Source organism: Emydura macquarii, unplaced genomic scaffold (genome assembly GCF_026122565.2).
Source record: "Emydura macquarii macquarii isolate MOO-44397 ecotype Brisbane River unplaced genomic scaffold, CSIRO-AGI_Emac_v2 contig_3113, whole genome shotgun sequence".
In the NCBI taxonomy this organism is placed as follows: Eukaryota; Metazoa; Chordata; order Testudines; family Chelidae; genus Emydura; species Emydura macquarii.
In genome coordinates this window covers 930,352-953,815 of record NW_027133250.1, presented here as the reverse complement: position 1 = coordinate 953,815, position 23,464 = coordinate 930,352, and the positions used below count along the sequence as shown (strand labels likewise).

Sequence of the window (23,464 nt, the reverse complement as noted above, 5' to 3'; positions counted from 1 at the left end):
AAGAAATGCAATGTTCATCTTTGAGAGAAAATTTTACTTCTGATTTGTATCCAGCTCTGTTTGGATGGAAATTCAAATTAAATTAAAAATGCACAAACATTTTATTTTTATTAAATAAAACTCCCTTTAGTGTGCTGGGTACATTTAAAAAAATTATCGAACCATGTTTGCATTTATATCTGATTTTAATAAACAGTTTCTGTAGTTAATATGTTGAACTGTTTCTGGTCACGATGTCCTTCAATATTTTAGAACTAGTAGATCTTGTCTTAGTGTAGACTAGACCTGATCTACTCTACAGTTAGATTGAAGTAAGGCAGCTTAATACTTTTTGTATTTCATTTACATTATTTTAATATATTACAGTGAATTCAGGCTGTAACATAAGATGCTAATTTCAAATTTAATTTTAAATATTTATTTTTATTAATAAACTAGTATTTAATTTAAATCAGATTTCATTTAAATTAAAAAAAATCTTTAATTTGTTGTAATTGGTTTTTATCCACCCTGGTTTAGGGACATATAGCAAAGTGTAATAAGGAAAATTTAGACTCTTGCATTCCTATGTGGATGATAATCTTTTACCAAGCAGTGGTGGCCTCACTTTTATTTGAAAAAAACCAACACATCATCTCTGGGGCAGTTTCTGCCAACACATCCAGCAATGTGGAGCCTGGATTATAAATGACCTCTGAATCTTTCATATGCAACTCCTGGTTCTGTGAGATTAATTTCTCAGTAATTGTACTTTACTCTTTCAATCATAAAAAGCAACAAAATGAGGCACTTTTAGAAGCAATAATATTAAACCAGAATAATGTTTTAAAAGTGGTGACTTTTTCATTAAAAACTTTCTGCTTCTCACTCTTAGAAGAGTGTATGGAGGCTAGAGGTTCCATCGCAGACAGCTTTAAGCACTTGCTGTGCTGAACTTCAGGGCCTGCAGTGTCTTTCTAATTTTTTTGCTTCATGAAATGAAATCTTTAGAGAGGAAACAAGCACATTAAAAGGGGAATTAATGTTACTTTAAAGAACCTAATGTGGACAAGAATATTCCTGGCTACAGATTTTCCTAGCACCTTTTTAAATAGAAATGCCAAAAGGAATTTGAAAAACTGAAGCTCTGTCAGGACTACATGTTTAGTTTGATTTCTCTTGATGAGCTAATAGACAAGTAACCGTTCATACACAGATAATACTGTGCCTGCCCACTCATAATGAAATTTGTGCCTGTGTGTGTTAAAAGGAAGAAATCTCTGGAACAAGGCTCACATTTTTTCTAAGGCCTGGTCTACACTAGAGAGTTTTGTCGGCCAAAGTCACCTGGAAGGGAGCAGGGCAAGAGGCTGGGCCAGCTGCTACTCCAGGGCTCCCAGCTGGGGCAGCCTTGTCAGTTTTATGGCTGAGCAGTGAAATTGACAATGCTGTCTGTTCCAGTGCAGAGTGGGGAATGGAGAAGCTCTGGGTGGCTGCTCCTGGCAAGGAAAGGGGAGGGGAGTAGTCCCTGGCAGCTTCCCCAGGCTCCGGAGTGGGGGGGCAGCCCACAGGAAGCCTGGAAGCCTGTGGGGTCCTGGCAGGGAGCTAAGAGAAGGGTCTCTCCACTGCCCCTTAGGTCAGTGGAAGCACTCCTGGTGAGGATGCACTTCACTGACCCAAGGAGGGCAACGTGGACAGCAGCCACCTTACAGCAGTGCCTGTAAGTCGACCTATGTTATGTGGACTTATTTTTAAGTGTAGGCAAGGCCTAACAGAGCCGAAATTGGCATGAATAAAAGTTTGTACCATGGGAGCAAGGCTATGGATGTTTTTTTTCTAAAAGATATGCATATTCACCTAGAGTCATGGCTTGTTTTAGTTTAGTGAAAGACCAGCTCTTGGGCATCCAACGATAATTCGAATAAATACAATGATTTTAAGACTTCAGTGCTATGCAAAACAAAACTTCAACCAAATAGTTTTGGAATAACCAGGATATCCTTTAATGTGAGAGGACTGAAAGGGAAGGGATTATTCTAGGGGCTTATTTTTATAGGTACCTAGTTTTTGTATGAATGTAGAGCTTTTTTTTTTTTTTTTTAAATGGGTACTTGTGAATAGAAAATTAAAGTTTGTACTCTTGTTTTGTTTTTTTTTTTTTTTTTGCTTCTTTGTGACATGCGGAAGGCTTAATGGTGTTGTTTTTTTTTCCCCCTCTCAGTGCCCAACCCCAGCCTTGTATTTCTTGCCTCAGCTATGTCGAGTCATATATCCCCTGGTTTTTGTCACTCCTTTTCCACTACCTCACCTTGAGATTTTCTTAGAAGACCTAGAAAAGTAGTTTTGGAACTTGGTCAGTCCTTAGCTTGAATCTTTAGCAGAGCCTGTCTCCCGATTATCTGAGTAGTTGCTTGAGCTAGTTGTGAGTTAACATTCAGAATAAAAAACGCTCCTTGATACCTGTGACGACATAACTATTCTAGTTTTCTTGTCACTAGTATCACTTTCCAGGAAGAGTAGGAATTTAAAAAAAAATTAAACTCTAAACTGCTAATGTTTTAAAAAAAAAAAAACAAAAAAAAACCCAGAGATTGTTAGGTTTATTTTTTTTATTGTATCATAATAAGGAAAAGGTCAAAAATCCATCTGTCCTCTCCCCCAGACAACTTTCAATTGAGAGTCCTGTTGTATTATTTTAAATGGAATAAATTGGTCAAAGGTGTTAACATAACCCAGTCACTGTCCATTAAACAGTGTTAAACAAGATTTGGTGTTTCACATACACAGACCTCAGTCTGCTTAGTACCATGGCACAAACACCATTAAAAATCCTTTTAACGTTTTATTAAAGATACAGAAGCAAAAACAGTTAAAAGCATTGAAATATAAAGTATTAAATAAGGCTTTCATTTGAATATCAATCCTAGTTCTCTTTCCTTTTAGTTGGAGGTTGTTTTTAGAAGGAAAATGGCCTGGTTTGACAGTCTGTTATATGGTAACAAAGATTTGTGGTAAACCGCTTTTTAGAGGAAAAAAGTCAGTTGAGATGCTGGAGCTGCTGCTGCTGTTGTTTAAAGCCCAATTCACCTCAGGTGTGGGTGGGACTTTGTTTGGAGCTGGTTATGGTTGGTACTATCATCTGATTCTCTCTCTGGCCTGATCATCTGAATCTCTCTCTGGTCTGATCTGATCAAGACATTGTTTAAGATTAATCTGGGGTTCCGGGGAATGGTGGAGGTGGCATCCATGATGGTGAAGCTCTCTCCATCTGTTCTGTCCTTCTCCCTACCCCCTTCAACCCCATGGGGTGGATGGAATAACCCATCCCCTCATTATTTTGTCCACCACTTAAACCCGTTATCTGACAGAAATATTGGTTCATTAATTTCTGGTTCTACATCTTGGGTCATCGTCTCCCTCCCCCCCCGGCATGATTTCAGCCTAGTCCTTGAATCGTATCAGTGTGGCTTTCTGTTTCAACTAATTTAGTTTCTCTGGTTCTCTTCCACTTGTTTATAACATTGATTATTGAAAACAACTCGACCTACTTTAATTAAAATTTTTTTAGTATAGGTTATTGTAACATCTTGTGAACTTTCATAGACCTTTTACAGTTGGTCTTACAATTAGGATAAATTTGTAGGTCCAATTATTTCAACACTCCCACTCTGAGACTGGCATTTGATACAGAAACAAATTCAAGAATCTACTCTAGAGCGTGTGTGTTTTTCAGCTTCAACCCACTTGCCTTTCCTGTTATAACGAGAGCAGTAATCCCTCATGTAGACCTTATTCACAGAGGTACATCCATGTGATGCCATGCCAGGTGTGTGATACAAGGAAACTCATGAAATAAATTGATAGGGAGACATGTATTGGCTAAGCGTAGATTCATTTTCTCACACCCATTCGGCGGGAAACCAAAGCTTCTCTTTAGGTGCCTAGACTCTGTTGAGAAGGGCTGGCTACCTGTATAAATCTGCATGTGAATTTCATGTCTTACATGCTTACACATCATTGGCTTGTATGCCTCTTCCTTGAGGGAAATAGATAATGCTTAATGGTTGAATTCTCAGCAGGAAGAGTTATTGTTCAGTATTGTCATTGCCCAGCAATTATCAGAAGAGGTCAGTCATTGGTTGCATTTACTTTGGTGGCTGATTTGTTAATGAGATCTCTCAGTGCACTAACTTTGTGCTGTGTGTCCGTGAGAAATTTTCCCGTGCAGCTTCATTATCTACTTTAGGAGTATAATTCCATCTTGTATGTTGGCACTCCTGGAATTGTAGATGGTTATTTCATCTTATAGCTGGTTTCCACTCTCTCTGTTATGTAGTCTAATTAAATCTTCTGAAGTTGAGCTTTCTTCCTACTGACTTCTCTACCTTCTATTTATGAGTGATGCAGTATTTCTCCATAGTTACACTCTAGTGCTCTTGCCAAAAAAAGAAAGAGGGCACACCTGAATCTTCTATTTTAGAGGAAAGATGGTAGTGTAGTATATTTAAATGATTGGGATTTAGAAAAGCTCTACCTCAAATTTCCTGTGTATACATGGGCGAGTCACTTACGGTTCTCATAATACAGGATAATAGCTGCTTTCATGTGGGTGTAGAAGTCTTAATTCATTACTATTTAGAGTGCTTTGTCAGGTGCTTTAGAAGGTGTTCTGCAAATGTGTATGATGCTGGTTTTTGGATGGCAGGGTGGTGATGCATGTGCTCACAGGGATTTGCTTTAGCAGTCAGGCTGATTTTTAGAGATTTTACTCTATTTACAGGAGGAAAAAAAAAACCTAGCAAAAATCTTTTATTTTTGGAGAGTTTATTGAAAGTGCCCAGAGACTTCCAAAAGCCCCTGTTCACTTTTGTGGTCTGTATTGTGTATTTAGAGATAAATATGGTGTAAGTAAGTAGTAAGTAAAATGAGGCGCACATACTCCAGTTATTGAAAGATGGTACAAAATATGAGAAATGTTCCTAGTAGATGGAAATCCAGATCCTTGGTTTGCTGTAAGTGTTGGCCTGAATGAATGGGTGGATGGGGTCCCTTGGGTAAAGAATCTGTCCACATTACCGTTCGGAAGCTAAACATTGTTCCTAGTAGCTCTTCTAGTACTCATTTTGCTGCCAGGTTGTGTCAGAAATTCTTTCTGGAAATTAATTTTGTTGTTCCATAAGTCTTGTGCTGCACACTATATCTGAATTATGCAACATTGCCTCCAAGATCTCTCCCTGCCACCCCACAGTTCAGTCAGTGTTCTCAGAGAAATTTATTTTGATAAACTTAATTTTATGTTGTGCCAAAATTTTTTCTATAAGGATACAGGAACAACCATACTGGGTCAGATCAGTGGTCTGTCTAGTCCAGTATCCTGTCTTCTGATAGTGGCCAGTGTCATATGCTTCAGAGGAATGAATAGAACAGGCAATCAAGTGATCCATCCCCTGTTGTCCAGTCCCAGTTTCTGGCAGTCACAGATTTAAAGATATCCAGATTATGGGATTCTCTGACCATCCTGGCTAATATACATTGATGGATCTATACTCTATTAATTTATCTAATTCTTTTTTGAACCCAGTTATAATTTTAGTCTTCACAATATCCTCTGGCAATGAGTCCCATGTGTCGGCTGTGTGTTGTATGAAGAAGTACTTCCTTACATTAGTTTTAAACCTGCTGCCTATTAATTTAATTGGGTGACCCCTAGTTTTTGTGTTATCTGAAGGGGTAAATAACACTCATTCACTTTCTCCACACCATTCTTGATTTTATAGCCTATATCAGTGGTTCTCAACCTTTTTTTCCCCGAGTACCACTCGGGCCAGGTACAGTCGGGTCAAGTACCACTTGACCCGACTGTACCTGACCCGAGTACAACTCGGGGGGAAAAAAAAGGGAGGGGACTTGCGGCGGGGTTTCGCGGCGGCGGTGGGAGGGATTTGCGGCGGGGTTTTGCGGCGGAAACAATACCCGCCGCCGAAACCCTTCCGCCGTTTCCCCATTTTCCGCGGCAGAGTTTCACACGGGCGGGTGGGAGGGCCCTTCCGGCGGCGGCGGATTCGGCGGCGCGCGTATCACCCAGCCTTCCGGTAAGTACCACCGGTGATACGCGTACCACCGGTTGAGAACCGCCGGCCTATATCATATCCCCCATTAGTCATCTGTTTTCTTAAATGAACAGTCCCAGTCTTTTTAATCTATCATGTTTCCAAATTTAATATCTTGTTTGATATGGGGCAGCCAGAACTGAATGCAGTTTTCAAGGTGTGGGCGTCCCATGAATTTATGTAGTGGGATTATGATATTGTCTGTCTGTCTCCTAATGGTTCCTAACATTGTTAGCTTTTTTGACTGTCGCTGCACATTGAGCACTTTTTTCCCCCCAAGTTAGTGTCTGACATCCAGGATCTTCCTTGAGTGGTAATGGCTAATTTAGTACCCATCGTATATGTGTAGTTGGGATTGTTTTCTAATGTGCATTACTTTGTATTTACCAACATTTAATTTGATCTGCTGTTTTGTTGCCCAATCACCCAGATTTGAGATGTCCCTTTGTACCATTTCAGAGTCAGTTTTGAACTTACTTATCTTGAGTAATTTAGTATCAGCTGCAAACTTTGCCATCTCACTGTTCACCCTTTTTTCCAGATGATTTATGAATATGTTCAACAGCACTAGTCCCAGTACTGCCTATTTATTCCTACCCTAAATTTCCTGTCTTTAACCAGTTACTGATCCATGAGAGGACCTTCCCTCTTGTCCTATGAGTGCTTACTTTGCTTCAGAGCCTTTGGTGTGGGACCTTGTCAAAGGCTTTATGAAAGTCCAAGTACACTATATCCACTGGGTCACTCTTGTTTCATGTACTTGTTGACACCTTCAAAGAATTCTAATAGATTGGTAAGGCATGATTTCCGTTTACAAAAGCTGTGTTGACTCTTCACCCATGAGGTGTGTTCATCTGTGTGTCTGATCATTCTGTTCTTTGCTATAGTGCTAATTGCCAGAATCACTTCTGGAGCCTTTTTTAAAAATCCGCATTAATTAGTTATTCTCCAGTCATCTGGTACAGAGGCTGATTTAAGCGATAGGTTACATCCCACAGTTTGTAGTTCTGCAGTGTCATATTTGAGTTCCTTCAGAACTCTTGAGTGAATACCATCTGGTCCTAGTGACTTATTAATGTTTAACTTTTCAAGTTATTCCAAAACCACCTCTGTTGACACCTTTAATCTGGGACAGTTCCTCAGAGTTGTCACCTAAAAAGAATGGCTTCAAGTATGGGAATCTTCCTCACATCCTCTACAGTGAAGATCGATGCAAAGAACTCGCTTAATTTCTCTGCAGCAGCTTTGTCTTCCTTGAGTGCTCCTTTAGCACTCTGTTGGCATCACTGATTGTTTTGGCAGGCTTCCTGCTTCTGATATACTTAAAAAATCTTGTTGATAGTTTTTTGTCTTTTGTCTTTTGGTAGTTCTCCAAATTGTTTTTTGCTCTGCCTAATTATGCCTTTAATGTGACTTTCCAGAGTTTGTTCATTTATTTTTTTTTCAGTAGGATTTAACTTCCAGTTTTTAAAGGATGCCCTTTTCCCTCTAACCACCTCTTTTCCTCAGCTGTTTATCTATGGTGCCATTTTTTTTGTTCTTATTTTTTTAATTGGGGTATACATTTACTTTGAGCCTTTGTTATGGAGTTTTTTTAATGGTTTCCATGCAGCTTGCAGACTTTTCACTCTTGTGACTGATCCTTTTAATTTCTGTTTAACTAGCTTCTTTTTTGTGTAGTTCCCCTTTTTGAAGATAAATGTGACTGTGGTAGGCTTCTTTTTTTTCCCCCTTTCTTCCTTTGTTACGTTTAATTACATTATGGGTGCTATTACCGAGTGGTTCAACTGTATTCACCTCTTGGACTCATAGTCTGTGCTCCACTCAGTACTAAATCAAGAATAGCTTCCCCACTTATGGGTTTCAGGACTAACTGGACATTTAATGCTATCTAGAAAATTTGTGTGATGCGATGCAGATATATGTTCCCAGTCAATGCAGGGATAGTTGAAATCCCCTATATTTAGCTTCTCTAATCTCCCTGAAAATTTCACAATGACTATCAGCATCCTGGTCTGGTGGGTAACATATTCCTACTGCTATAAGCTTCTTATTCAAGCATGGAATTTCTATTCGTAGAGATTATGGTTGTTTGAATCATTTAAGATTTTTACCTTATTTGACTGTGCTTTTTCTTATATAGTGCCACTCCCCCTACCAGCATGACCTATTCTGTCATTTTTATATATTTTCTACCCTGGTATTACCATTATCAGTGTTCCACCAAGTTTGTGATACCTGTTATATCAATATCATTTAATATCTGGAACTCAGGTTCACCCATCTTAGTATTTAAGCGTCTAGCATTTATAGACACACAGTTATAACATTTGTCAATATTTAGTTGTCTGCCTTCATGTCAAGTAATTGAATGGTACTTTTTGTTTCATTTGACAGTTTGTTTACCTGTATTTCTATCCTCTCTTTTTCCCTCTGGGATATAGAGTATCCCCTTTAATAAATCCTCCCTTAAAGGGGATGTCTCTGTGCGAACTGTATGCTCCTCTGCACCAGTTGGCTTTTCCCTCATCTCTGTAGTTTAAAAACTCCTCTATGACCTTTTTTTAATGTTATGTGCCAGCACTCAAGTTTATTAGGAACTGGGGAAACTTTTGGGAAAGGAGGAACCTATACAGGAAGGATAGGGTCCACCTAAACCAAAAATGAAACTAATCTCTCTCTCCTTGCTATACCATCTCAGACATGCATTGAGACCCTGCAGTTCTGCATGTCTGTCTTGTTGTGCCTGTGCAACTGGAAGCATTTCAGGGAATGCTACCATAGAGGTCGTGGACTTTAATCTCTTGCTTAGCAGCCTAAACTTGGCCTCCAGGACCTCTCTCCTAACTTTTCTTATGTCATTAATACTAGTGTGGCTTCAAGAATGCTGCAGAGTCTTGAATTGATCAGAAACTGCATTGTAGAAGCTGTCGGAATACATGTAACATGTTCGGGATTTGTCTGGGTGGCTGGGAGTGGGTTGGAGTTTGCAGCCAGAAAGGGTGTGGAAACTTGTTTTAGTATGCTGGGCATGCATTCTCGGGGAGATATCTTTATCTTAAATTGATTTAGTTAACCTCTGTGCTGTTTTAATATATTCACATAGGTACTGGTGGTGTTGCTAGTGCACAGCTGATCGGGTTTTTGCATAATAAGCAATATTCAAGTCACGCCACCTCTAATATAAGGTGGTAAAAGTTTTGTTACTCTCCCCATGGCTGCTGAGTATTTTAATCATCTTTGGGTTCCTTCTTGTTTGAGAATATTAGGCAAATAGTTGTTGCTGCATTGGGTTTTGTGAAATGTTAAAGGAAAGTGGTCAGCTTGAAAATCATACTAGTTTGAATCTTCTACCTTCTGTTAAAAGAATCCCCATGATCTTTAAAGCTGAAAGGGTTTCCTCTAATCTCCTCTTCTTTCACGGTCTAGTCCATTTCACAGTCTTGTTAGTTATTTGCACCTTTTCTCCTAGAATATGTCTAAGCAACAGCTAGGAGGTGTGATTCATAGTGCAGGCAGACATGAACATGCTAGCTGTGCTTGATCTGTATGGCCACTGCAGCCATGCTGCTATAATCCTCATGGTAGCTTGAGCAGAGCTAGTCCACATATATCTACCTATGCTGGGAATCACACCTGTGATTCTACATGTGCTGTTGTGTAGACATACCCTAGGATAAAACATAACGTTAGCTAGCACATTCTGACAGTCTAGTGTAGACAAAGCGCTGCCTCTAACATGCTGAGATGATCAAGTGAAAACCTTCCCTTAAACTACAACGACTTAGTATGTGTTTAACTGTACACTGCCTTAGATAACTGCATGTTGTCCACTCTATACATATATGTCATGCAGGATGTCTTTTTAAATCCTGGTCTAAATAAGGCCCATGAGGATATGTGATGTTGGGTATAGCTGAGATAAGAGTATTTGGTGTTCTTGAGACTGTTGAAAGGTGCTCAGAATCCTTTTAAAATTAATTAAAAAAATTCAAGACATGCTACTTTACTTTCTTAGAAAACTGCATTTAAAAAAAAAATCCATTGTTGAAAAAGAAATTGAGTGGACAAGTGTCTGTAATGGGTGGTAAAATCTTAATGCATACAAAGTATCTCCTAAGATGGAGAGGTGTATCTTAAAAACAGTTTTTATTATAATACTTGTATTTAGATGCTTGGAGCTCTCAAAAACATTCACCTTCTGAGAACTGAACTTTGTTTGATCTATGTCCAGAAATGACTTTGGGAAACCCATCAATTTTTGAAAAATGGCTTAACTTTGAAAATTGGTTTAGGAAGAACAAAATTTGAAATTAAGGTTGTCTGCCATTCTTTTTTAGAAAACAACTTTGAATTTTTTTTTATTAAGTAGTGTAACCTTTGAGACATAGAAACTTACTATCATATATCTTTACAGCTATTACTAACAACATCCACCAGCAAACAAATATAGCAGTGGTGAAAACTTGTTTCTTTTTCACAGAAGGTACTACAATTTAGAGTCAGGAAATGGAAAAGTTATTATGTGAATAGCTGTATCAATTCAGCTGTGTTTACATGTTAACAGTGTACTGTTTTCTGCTCTTCCTTATTAAGTACATGTCTAAATCTGTCTATTGTTTTCTGGGATATGTTTTTAATGGTTCAGGTTTGAGCATGGGCATGTTACTTATGAATGGCAAAGCCAGACAGACCAAAAATGGAATATCTTTGTACCAGTGGTGAATGGCTTGGAAAATTGAAGGCCAGATCCACACTAAAAAGTTAAGGCAACTCAACTACGTTGCTCAGTGGTGTGAAAAATCCACAGCCCTGAATGACGTAGGTAAGCGGACATAACCCCCAATGTAGACAGTGTTAGATCGATGGAAGAATTCTTCCATCAGCTAGCTACTGCCTCTAGGGGAGGTGGATTAACTACAGCTGCAGCTGTGCCGCTGCAGCGGTTTAAGTGTAGACATATCCTTATTGTGAAATGAGTCTATAATGGATTGATATTCTTGTAGCCACAACGAGGGGCTTCTCCTATGGTTGTTCACAAGTCCTTGTTATCTAATGCAGTTCTTGTTCCCAGCGAACTTCATTTAAAATGCTGATTCCAAGCCAGAATACTGCAGAGGCTTTTAAGGAAGGCTTGTTCTCTCTCTAGGTTTTTGTTGGCAAGATTCCCAGAGACTTGTATGAGGATGAATTGGTGCCACTCTTCGAAAAGGCTGGTCCAATTTGGGATCTGCGCCTCATGATGGATCCTCTGTCTGGTCAGAACAGAGGTTATGCTTTTATTACCTTCTGCGGCAAAGACTCAGCACAAGAAGCTGTCAAACTGGTGAGTAACTCATCCTAGACACAGCAGGTTAAAAGTATTAATCCACCAAGTGTAATATATTGGTAATCAGTTTGGTTTATCCACAGATTTCTTGATTGACATTTTTAAAATATAAAGTCACCACCTTCTTTAAAATTCCTCCTCAAAGTTCACTTCTGCTGTAGTGCATGCATCTGACAGTGGCTGGTGATTTGTGATTACAGCTACTGTTTGCTTACAAATTGTGCACACCTCCAGTTTATGCCTCAACCATACTGTTACTCCCTCTGCATCCCCAACAGCTCATGTACAGAAATATACTGTTTTACACCTGTTATGTCCTCTCATATATTGTTAGCTTTTTGGTGTGGGGCTCTGTATCTAAGCACAGTCCTGCTTAGTGAGGTTTCAGCCTAGTTGGGCCTCTAAATACTATCACTGTATATTACTTTATTCCTTCTACAACAGTATTAGTTTTTCGAGTGATGTCCTTATTGGCGGTCCACTGTGGGTATGGCAGTTCCCTCTGCTCCTGAGATCGGAGATTTTCATCAGCAGTGCCTGTGGGACTGTACATGTGCACCTCCCACTTCTTGTGCCATGGTCTGGAATGGAATCCACAGCAGAGCCTGCTTCTGCTTTTACCTTGTTAGATAGTGCCTTGCCTGTTACTTGCAGGGTTAATTCCTTCTTTTTGACCTCTCCCTATATTAAAACTTTTTTGCTTTTATGCCTTCTTATCCTCCCTGTTAGCTTGGTTTTTGTTTTCCCGCTTCCTGCTCTTTCCAACTGGGGAGCTTTTCTCTCACTCTTATGCCCAGCTCTCCTAGGTTTAAGAGGTGCATATCTTGCTAGGTCACCTTCCCGGTGATGGACGGTTACCCGAAGTGCATTTGCTGCCTGGGAGAGGGACACGTCCTGCAAAAGTGTGCTCACTGCCACGACCTCACAGCTGGAGCGAAAAAAGACAGGGACATTCGATTGCGACTTCTCCTCATGGAGAAATCACTTGTCCAGTATCGGATCCTGGCCCAGACACTTCCCCTGCGTTGCCCTCATGCTTAACTAGGTCGCGCACTGATCCTCATTCGCCACGTCCTTCTAAAAGAAAGTCTTCTCTTCCCTGCTGTGACTGGAAGAAGTTGGCTTCCTTATCACTTACTGAGACACATCATCTGCCAAAACTCCATCCTCTGCGAGGTTGGTTGCCTCAACATCCTCAGAGAGGGGATAGTGCCAGCGCCCATATGAGTACCTCCAGTACCGGGGCTAACCAAAAGTCTAAAGACCCTACCTGGGCAGACCTGCTGCCCTTGGCACAAGAGATGCAAGACCTTTGAAACTGGTGCCAACCGTCCTGACAGACCTGCTTCGGGCATTACGGCACTGACAGTCCTACTGGCGGCGATGTCCTTTTAGGCACCAAGCAATTATTCTACTCCATCTGCTGGTTGCTCAGGAGAATGCACCTCTCCCTCTGCACCGATATACACGCTGGTGCCTGTGGCTATGGCAGCGAATTCGCTGCCGTCAGATCGATTTCTCTGGATCAACCGAGCGGTCAGTGCAGACCTGCTCAGTCGATCCAGAAATCGATGTACTAAGACCAGCTACACAAGTAGCGTAGCGCTGCGTGGACGGGAATGCTGTTCCCATCGGCGCAGCGCAGTGAAGACAGAGCGCAGAAGAGCAGCTCAGCAGTCGACAGGAGTTACGCAATATTTTTGCGTACTTTGCGTAACTGACGTCGAATCTCACAGGTAAGTTCAGACGGTCTCAGATGCTCTTCCCCCTCCTCAAGAGTTTAGATAGGTCTTTGGGCTATCTGTCTGATGTGCTTGAGTCATGACTTCTCAGGCATGACCTCCCTCCACTTCCATCCTCTTCTCTGGAATCACACCACTCTTCCCTTTCCCTTCTGAGGATGGCACCTCCATTCCCTAGCAAAGCAGAGGAGGAAGAGGAGTACTCCATCCCATCCTCATACTCGAGACAGACTCAAAAGTCCCCCTTTACACAGTATTCACAATCCACCACTGGACCAGATTCCTGGTATGGACCACTGTGGATGCAATCCCAAGTGCCACTCCCTCAGCATTGACCCTGTTGGGATACTTGGGCCAAGGTCAGAGCACAGTTTGGAAAGCCTCCCACAGATCAAAGGCAGAAGTCTTTACCTTTGCCTTCTCCATAGGTCTATCAACCACCAGAGGCTGAGCCTCTCCCTACAATGGATGAGAAGGAAATTCCATCACCAGTCCACTTCTCCTCTTCTCCTGATGAGGCTATCATGCCTCCACCCTCTACTACAGCTGACGACTTCAAGCAGTTCTAGGAGTTATTTCACGTGATTGTAGACTCCCTCCGGATTCCTTTGGAGGAGGAGAAGGATCAACAACATAAGCTGCTCAACATCCTGCACATTTCCTTCTCCTCCTTCTGCAGAATAGCCCTCCTATCAGTGAGGCCCTTCTCGATCCTGCCAAAGTGAGGCTGCATTTAGAGTATTGTGTCCAGTTTTGGGCCCCCCACTACAAAAAGGATGTGGACAAGTTGGAGAGAGTCCAGTGGAGGGCAACAAAAATGATTAGGGGGCTGGAGCACAGGACTTATGAGGAGAGGCTGAGGGAACTGGGCTTGTTTAGTCTGCAAAAGAGAAGAATGAGGGGGGGATTTGGTAGCGGCCTTTAACTACCTGAAAGGGGGTTCCAGGGAGGATGGGGCTAGGCTGTTCTCGGTGGTGGCAGATGACAGAACAAGGAGCAACGGTCTCAAGTTGCAGGGAGGGAGGTCTAGGTTGGACATTAGGAAAAAGTTTTTCACTAGGAGGGTGGTGAAGCACTGGAATGGGTTACCTAGAGAGGTGGTGGAATCTCCATCTTTAGAGGTTTTTAAGCTGAGGCTTGACAAAGCCCTGGCTGGGATGATATAGCTGAGGTTAGTCCTGCTTTGAGCAGAGGGTTGGACTAGATGACCTCTCAGGTCCCTTCCTGCTCTTATATTCTATGATTCTATGAAGTCCTCTGGCAGACCCCAGAGTCCATCCCACCAACTTTCAAATGGGTGGACAAAAAATATGTTCCTGCAAAGGATTTGGAATTCTTTTCCCACGCCATCCCAAATTTCTTGATTGTAAAGGTGGTGCAAGAAAAAGGACTCAATACCAATCTTGACTTACCCATCATGATAAACACTGGAAGCGACTGGACCTGTTTGGACATAAAGCTTATTTGCCTGCTATACTCCAGTTCCGAAAAGCCAATTATGAGGCGCTCAGGCTAAGGCCTTGTCTTCACTAGAAAAATAAGTTGACCTAACATATGTTGACTTACACCCACTGCAGTAAGGTGGTGCATGTCCTTGGGTCAGTGGAGTGTGTCCTCACCAGGAGCACTTCTACTGACCTAAGAGAGGCAGTGTGGGGAGCTAAGAGACTGTCAGCTCCCTGCTGGGAGTCCGGCAGCCCCACAGACTCTGGGGCTCTCGGTGGGCTGCCCCCCCCATTCACTGTTCCCTGCCAGGAGTTTGGGCAAGGTGCCTGGGGCTTCTTTGCTTCCTGCCATTTGCTTCCCACCACCTTGCTCCACGTCCCCGCCAGGAGCTGGGGCAGCCTTGTGAATTTCACAGGTCTGCCCTCCCCCCTCCTCTCGGGAGGCTGTTCTCCTTCCCGCTCTGAGCCTGGAGTGGGGTCCAGTCGTCAGGGGTTCTCGCCCTGCTTCCAAACTGGATCAGGGTCCAGCTGTCATTCTGACAGCTAACAGCCAATGTAAGGAACACAGTGTCTGTACTGACACTGCATGCCCTATCTATGCTGACATAAGCCTCTTGTTGAGGTGGTTTTATTATGTCAGCATAGCAAGAGAGGAACGTCTGAATGTGTGAGCCGACTTTTGTTGACAAAACTCTAGTGTAGACCAGTCCTAAATATAATTACATCAACTACTCTAAAATACAGGAATTCTGCCAAGATCTTCCTGATGACAAAATGGAACAACTCCAGGTGCTCATATCTGAAGGATACTTCTTGGCCCATTCAGCTTTGTAAGCCTCTTTAAACTCTGCGATACCCCTGCTTGTTTCATCACAACTGCTTTTGTCACGAGATGGGCGTCATAGCTGCACTTCTCGGGCTTTCCTAAGGCAGTACAAATAACCGTTGAAGACCTACCCTTTGAGGACCCCAAATTATTTGCAGAACATACAGATGATTTCCTATGCTCCCTTTAGGATTCCCGAGCAACTCACTGCTCTCTCAGCATTTACATTCCAGCGCCCAAGAGATGTCTGAGGAAATATCAACTTCTCCCACGATGCCTACCTCCAGTGTACCCTACAGCGACAATACGATAGTCAGCAACGTTGACAGAAGTCCCCTACCAGACGTAGACATACAACTACCCAAGGGGCTACTTCTCACACACCTTCAACCAAACAACAATTATGAAGGTGCGATTGAAGTCTTGAGAAGCCTGCCCCTATTCCAGTCACACCAACCATCTTTAATATCCCAGTAATTTGGTGACCGCCTAGTCCCTTTCTTCCCATTATGGCAGCTGATTACCTCAGGCAAGTGGGTTCTGGAGATTATTAGGGAAGGATACTCCAGGCCTTTCTTTTGTCTCTCTTTAGGGACCCTTCTCACTAACCCATCTTATGAGAAGAGATGTATCATCTTCTGCAACTGGGAGCCATAGAACCGGTCCCATCTCAGCTCAGAGGGAAGGGTTTTACTCGTTTTCTGGTGCAAAAGAAATCCAGTTAATGGAGACTGATCCTAGTCCTTTGAAACCTAACCAAGTTTGTCAAACTGCAATGCTTCAGGATGGTTACCCTCTTCACTGTTATCTCAGCACTGGAACAGGGGGACAGGTTCTCAGTCCCCAACCTCCAAAACATGTATTTTCATATCACAATATACCCTGCCCACAGACTATTTCTCTGGTTCATCATGGGGACCAATCACCATCAGTACAAGGCACTGCCCTTTGGACTGTTGACCCTTCGTGCATTCCCCAAGGTCTTTGGAGTAGTCGCTGCCTCCCTATGTGAAGAGGGAGTCAGTCTTGCCATGCTTGGACACGAGAACATCATTGCGGACTCATTGAGCAGGTGATTCTCCCACGATCACAAGTGGGAACTAGATACGTGAGCACTTCAGCACATCTTCAGGCATTAGGGATTCCACATGATAGACTTCTTTGCCTCACTGGAGAACTTCCACTGCCCTCAGTTCTGCTTGAGAGTAGGACCTTGACACAGATCCATGGGAGACACATTCCTCATCACATGGGATGCCGTGCTACTCTGTGCCTTTCCTCTCTTCCCCCTTCTGCATACTCCTCCCAAGATATAGGGGGACTGAGTGAGGTCATTCTTATAGCTGCAACCTGGCCACTATAGATGTAATATACTTACCTCCTTCACATGATGGTATGCCTGCCGATCTCTTGCCATCCTAATCCGTGACTCCTTTCTCAGGAGGTGTGTCGCATCCTTCTTCCCAGTCCACAGGTGCTCCACCTGGAAGCATGGTTCATTCATGGTTCCAGGATTTGGAAATAACCTGTTCAGAAGCAGTTAAATGGGTAGTCTCAAATAGCAGATGCGCGTGACATGATTAGATGCACTTACCTCCACGGTTGACTAGATTCCAGTGCTGGTGCACCTCCCATCAGTCGATGCAATGAGCGCTCCATTACCTGGAATCAGGGTGGATTGGTTTAAATCATGATTTAAATCACCAAGAGAAAATCATTGGTTTAAATAAAGTTTCCCACTGATACTTCTTCACATATTTCTTAAACATTGGTGCAAATCTGATCACTAAAACGTTAATTTACAACTCAGCACAGCATTTTACAACATCTAGGAGGGTATACTTGGTGTAATTTTTTAGATAACTTGATTTTTATTAATTTAGGAAATAGTACATAATACTCATTACCTGTGTCAAGCTGCAGATGCAGCAGCAGTACATTAGGAATGCTAAGAACTAAATCACACGCACAAACACAATAGCATTTATATTTTATTAAACTAAATCTAAAATGTTACATAAATATTTCACATTTGCAATTGCAGCAGTCTCTTTGAGTTGCTGTCAATGGCTGTCCTTAAACTTTTTTTAATTTTCAGATTTTATTAACTAACAGACAAGTCATCACAACACTAAACATATGCTGTCCTTAACTTCTGTGACTAGCTCTCATCTTCCCCACTCCCACTGTCATTTTTATTCATAGAGTGAAACAGAAATGAGTTTTGCTGCTTTTTCAACTCCCAGTTGATTTCTTAGCTTGAGTGAATAATACCAAACAATGAAAATATTCTCTCTCTCTGCCTGCAGAGGAAGCTACTGCTGTGAAAAATTTGCTTAGCAACTGAAGGAACTCTGTTTCAGGGTGCCTGGCTAATGATTTCCGCCAATTGAGGGGAGTGACTTTGTTCAAAACATCAGTAAACATGTACTGTTTAAATGATTCCACTCCAGCCCTGAAATTTATTATGACTGGCATAACTGAGGAGTGATTTTGAGAAGCTAAGACTGACTGCACTTGAGTAAGCCCCATAGAACTCACTGGCACTTCTGTTTTTTGAGAAAACAAGTATAGGATGGGGTTCCCTTGGGAAAACTGAGTTATGCTGAAGTAAAATACAGAATAGACTTATGGCATCATTATGGTCTGTGGCCATGAGGTTCCAAAATAAGGGGCATTTATTATGTAATACAAAATAAGAAAATGACACCCAGTGGCAACTGGCAACTCTAGTCTTACTGCAGCTTTCTGTACCGTATACTTGGGTGATAGATTCTATATCTAGTTAACTAATTAAACAAGCCATAAGGATTAGCTAAGCTAAACTTTTTTTTTCTAGCAACATCCAACATAGCAAACAGCTTGGACATTTACTTGTTAAATCACACTTGTATTAAAAGCCATAGAGAGTCTTAAGTTACTAACCAGTTGATCCACATTGTTCTTCTGACATAGCCACATCTTCATCCACATCATTTTCTCCCAATAAGCAATTTTCATTATGATGTTTCATTCTTGGAACTAGGCCCTGCATCTCCTTATTGCACTGCTTATACTTGACACGTTTCCCTTTTTTACCCAGGGAAGGAATTTCTTCAAAATATTCCCCAATAGGGTCTCTTACACCCAGAAGCCATGACAGTTTTTCTGTGGCAAAAGTGTGGGGGAATATAGGAAGCTGTGTGTATCCTGAATAATGTCTTCCCTTTTTCTTTTCAATCCACTCCACTGTTCCTTTCAACTCTACTCCACTCCGTCCTTTATGTCTGTCTTTAAGACCGTGTCTTAACTAACTCCTCTGCCTTGTTTGGCCCAGCTCCACCACCACATAAGCACAGAATAACAAAAATCCTATCCAGCCTGTGTCTTTCTTTGCACTTGGGACTTTAGTCTACTAAGAAACAGAAACTGTGAAAGCCCAGAACTTTCAAGAAGCAAGAGCTGGTAGTTAGGCTGGACAGACTAGAGCCATTAATTCATTTTTAGGAGACTGTAAGTATAGGTTTAGCATGTTTGTGATGAGATTGAATTGTAACTTATTTTTTAAATGAGAGAGAAATTTAATATTTTACTGATTTTGAAAAAAAATCTGATTTACATAAACAATTTTTTGTTTGTTTTTTAAAAAACACTGATTTTTATCCACCCTGCCTGGAATATATATTACATCTTAAACTGTCAGGATTATCCATCAGCGCCATCTGTGTGTATTTGGAAGTCATCACATTCCCTGCCAGATAGATGGCCACTCCATTTCACCCACTGACTCTCAAAATGTTTTCTGAAAGGCCTCTGAAATCTTTACCTTCACATACAGGATCCAGCCCTGGCTTGGACCTGGCCTCATCCTATGCTCTCTTACTAGAGCTACGTTTGAACCAATGGCAACGTGCTCCTGCATTCACTTTGTGACACTCTGTACCTCAACGTAGCATCCTGGAACCCCTATGTTCACCACTGTGATATGATTGTTTTGTACAATGCATGCCTTGGGTGGTATCATTTTAAAAGTCTTGATCTGTTGAGCATTAATATCTTATTGGGTTTTATGTATTACCATTGTATCTGAAGTTGTGAAGTTTTGCTATGGATGTGTTACTGAAATAAGTTGTGAGGTTGGGAACATCTGCAGGCAACCTTTCAATTGTAACAAAGGACCAGCTAGACATGTACTGATGGTCCATTGAAAGGAAATCTACTCTCCCAAGGACCATCCCAGAGACTTCTCAGGGAGAGCTCATGAGCAATGGAGACTGCTTGATGCCCACACCACAGCAAGGATCTTTCTAGCAAGCTGGAAAAAGGTATAAAAAGAGAAACAGGGACATCATCACTTGGCCTCTCTCTCCTCTCCCTCCTTCCTCACTCCCTCGCCTCCTCCCACACCAACATCTCAACACCTGGAAGAATTGTCTGTAAGACAAAGACTTGGATCTAGGGAGATTGGTTCCAGGCTGGAAAGGAAGTACAGTCTTTGTATTGAGGACCTATAACCTGCTTTCATCATCTGTTAGTGTGAGACACTGTTTGATTCAAATCCTGCTTTGTTTGTAGAACTTAGACTGTGTGCTTCCTTTTTATTTTCTTAAGGTAACTATCTCTGACCTTTATGCCTACCACTTAAAATCTATTTTTCTGTAGTTAATCTATTTTATATTTTATCTAAACAGTGTGTTTTGGTTGAAGTGCTTGGGAAATCTCAGCTCAGTTTACAAAGGCTAGTTTGTATCTACTCCATACTGAGGGAGTGGCGAACTAATGAATTTACACTGCCCAAGGGAGCCTTGAGCCAGTGTAAGATGGTGCTGAAGCTCGGAGGAATTGGCTGGAGTTTCTCTATTGATGGTTCTCAAGTGACTGGGAAATCATGTAACTCAGTTGGGTGTGTCCCTGCCTGTGGATGTATGTGTAAGTGCAGTTCCTGTCAGAGGTTTGTAGCTTGACATCAGCATCACAGTGTCAGAGGCAGCCCAGGCTGATGCGTTTGAAGGGCTCAGCAATCCCACAGCTCAGGTTGCACCCTGGGGACCCTGTCACACACTTACTTATGAAAACAGCATTTCTTATCGCTGTCACCTCTGCCCAACAGGTCAGCATAATTATGGCATTACCCCATGTACGCATTTTTTCAGAAACCAGAGGAAAATGGTCTGGGAAAAGAGGAAGAGGGCTCTTCCCCATAAACATTTCCTGTCCACAATGTTGCCACCATCACCCATAGAATAATTTGGCTTTGACTAGAACTGAGACAGCCAAATGTGCATTAGCTGATAGCAACTAAAAAACCAAACCAACATTTCCTAGAAAGCTTTAAAATGTTAAGTGGATTTTAACTAGAAAAGTGTTTTCTTTGCCACTTCTCAAAAGAGAGAGAAATATTCTCATCATTCTAGCCCACCATAATGAATGGGAAGCTTGGGTGAGATATGAAATAAAAGGAAATTCCAAATGGGTTTGTAAATACCATGTTCTGTTATACTGCTGAGAGAAACAACCAATTTTACATTGTGATTGCATGCTCAAGAGCTTAAGAAATACAAATCAAACTGTTTCATACTTTTAATTGATTTGGTTTTGTTTCACATAAGGTTAATAATCTAACTTTTGTGTTTTGGTAGCATCCACAATATTCAGGATGCTATCCAGAGACAGGAAGAATTCACTTTTGGCCTAAGAAGATAAGCAACATATGAAGGGTGGTGTGGAGAGCAATGCTATCATAATGTAGTTTTTGTCTACATTGCGTATTTTTGGAATGCTAAGAGCCAACAGTCTTGAATTCTGGCCCAAATAACATGATTTCTGCATTTCTTTTACAGTGTAAAATCTGTACTGTATATAATCTAAATTTATGAATAGAGATGTGAATTTAATTATTTTGGCTATCTGTCCTTTAATCCATATCGTATCAAGGGGTTAAAACTGAAATATATTAGTGACATCTCTTGAATATTCCCCAGTGTGACAACTATGAAATCCGTCCTGGGAAACACCTTGGAGTGTGCATCTCTGTGGCAAACAACAGACTGTTTGTTGGATCAATTCCAAAGAACAAGACCAAGGAAAACATATTGGAAGAGTTCAGTAAAGTCACAGGTAAAGAGCTTTCGCTTAACAAAGAATTTGTATGGTAATGGGGTTAGTGCTGGAAACTAACTTTTATAGCAAGGTAGCAACTGATAGTAAGCTTACATGCCAATTGTGATTAAAGATTCTTCTTTCCAAATGGAGTTCCAAGTTCATTCTTGGTGGGAAGTACCATAGGCTGTATGAACATCCAGACTGATAGCCTGTGTGAAAGGTCCATGTTTCTTTTGTGTTCACCACTCCCTACCTGCTGCATATTTTAGATGTGTCTATGAATGAAACTTTTTTTATATGCTGGAAGATTGACTTCATATGGGGGAAACTGAGCACCAGAAACTATCTTTTAAAAGGCCGAGCTCAGTTTCTTGAACATTTGTTTTATTAATTAAAAAAAAAAAAAAAAAAAAAAAAAAGGAAGGAGCATGGTCAATTACAGAGTTGATCTACCTTTTAAATAAAGCTTATTTGTATTCTGGGTGGCTTTGAGTGGTCAAATTCAGATCTTATAACAGAGGGTGAGACTCTGGGGCAGCCTTTGCAGATTAACTGTCTGGTGAAGAATGTCATGGAAGCAGCACCTAGTCAGTCAGTTCAGGGATTGGAGGGAATGATCAAGCAATTTTTTTGGCTCTCAAAATATGGAGTTAATGAGATGTGGGAGTAGCTGGGCCATATACCAGAGCTTAACTCCATTTGTGCCCCCAACATAAGCAGTGAGTGGGAGGAGAAAGCAACTCGCCATTATGAAGCTGGAGAAGATACATTGAGAATTGCTGCTGAGTTATTGATCTCTCATGCTCTTCTTCTGCAGGAAGGGATTGTCCCATTGCTTCCTTGATAGGATAACAAGTTATAAGTACCACAGGGACCAGAGAGTAAAAAAGCTGAGTCTGCTTTGCAGAGGGATGTGGGAAATGGATCCCTTGAATACTGCTATTTCCACGTGTTTCCATTTATGTCCCCACTCTTATTACTGACATGATCTGAGACCCAAACTGTATCAGCCAGTCAAGTATGTATCCCATCATGCTCTAATGCAAAACTTAATGATGACCCTGGTAATATTAAGGCAGATTAATGTCCCAAATGAACAGGCTACATAGATGTGTTGATGCAAGAGCATGATGCTACAGTAGAATGCAGGTTTGGAGCTGGGGTACATGTAGCTTTTCAGTATCTACTGGGGAATGGAAGTGACAGTCCTATGGACTCCTGGATTGTGAGATCAACAGTGCTGTAATGCAATATGAAAGTGGCAAGGACTGCAGGAAACTCTTCCTTTAAGGCTTTGGGTGGATCAGATGATTCACATTGCATCCTTAACTGTCACTAAAGTTTTTGGTTAATAACTTTTAAGTCAGTGCTGTAATGGAATATGCTGTACATCACATGCCCCATCCTCCTATCTACTGTCAAAAATTCATAGGTCTGGCATGTAGAATTCGTGAAGATGGATCTGTGGTAGCAATCTATTTTGGAGAGTTCCAATTTCTGATAATCTAACTTGGTTTTTTTGTGGGTAAATTGGGGACATGTATTTGACTGTCTTTCAGAAGTACTTGGATGCACTTGGCTCACTGTTTAGCTGTTGAGTCTACAGAGACTTGATGGAAGCATGCTGAGAGGTGGCTCGTTCACTGTGTATAGGTACTTACACATGGAAAAGATATCTGATAGTGGGGAGTTTTTCAATCTAGCTGATAGAGGCATAACAAGATCGGATGGTTGGAAGTTGAAGCTGGACAAATTCAACCTTGAAATGACGTAGTTTCCTAGCAGTCAGGGTGATCAAACAGTGGAACAGTTTACTTGATAAGGTGGTGGACTCTGTTGGTTGAAGGCTTCAAGACAAGATTAGATAACATTCTGAAATATATGCTTTAATCCAGTTTCTGGGAGAAGTTCTGTGGCCTGTGTGCTGGAGTTGGGCTGGATAGTCATGGTGG

The 23,464-nt window shown here is 41.4% G+C and overlaps 1 protein-coding gene across 4 annotated transcripts in view; it reads left to right on the top strand.

Moving 5' to 3' along the window:
* The window catches only part of HNRNPR (heterogeneous nuclear ribonucleoprotein R), a 52,877-nt gene that overhangs the window by 23,415 nt on the left and 5,998 nt on the right, over positions 1-23,464 (top strand). For all 4 annotated transcript variants that reach the window (XM_067530799.1, XM_067530797.1, XM_067530798.1 and 1 more), the window contains 2 exons: positions 11,239-11,415; positions 21,392-21,527. In XM_067530799.1, coding sequence (XP_067386900.1) covers positions 11,239-11,415; positions 21,392-21,527 — 313 coding nt within the window. The remainder of the gene's footprint in view (positions 1-11,238; positions 11,416-21,391; positions 21,528-23,464) is intronic.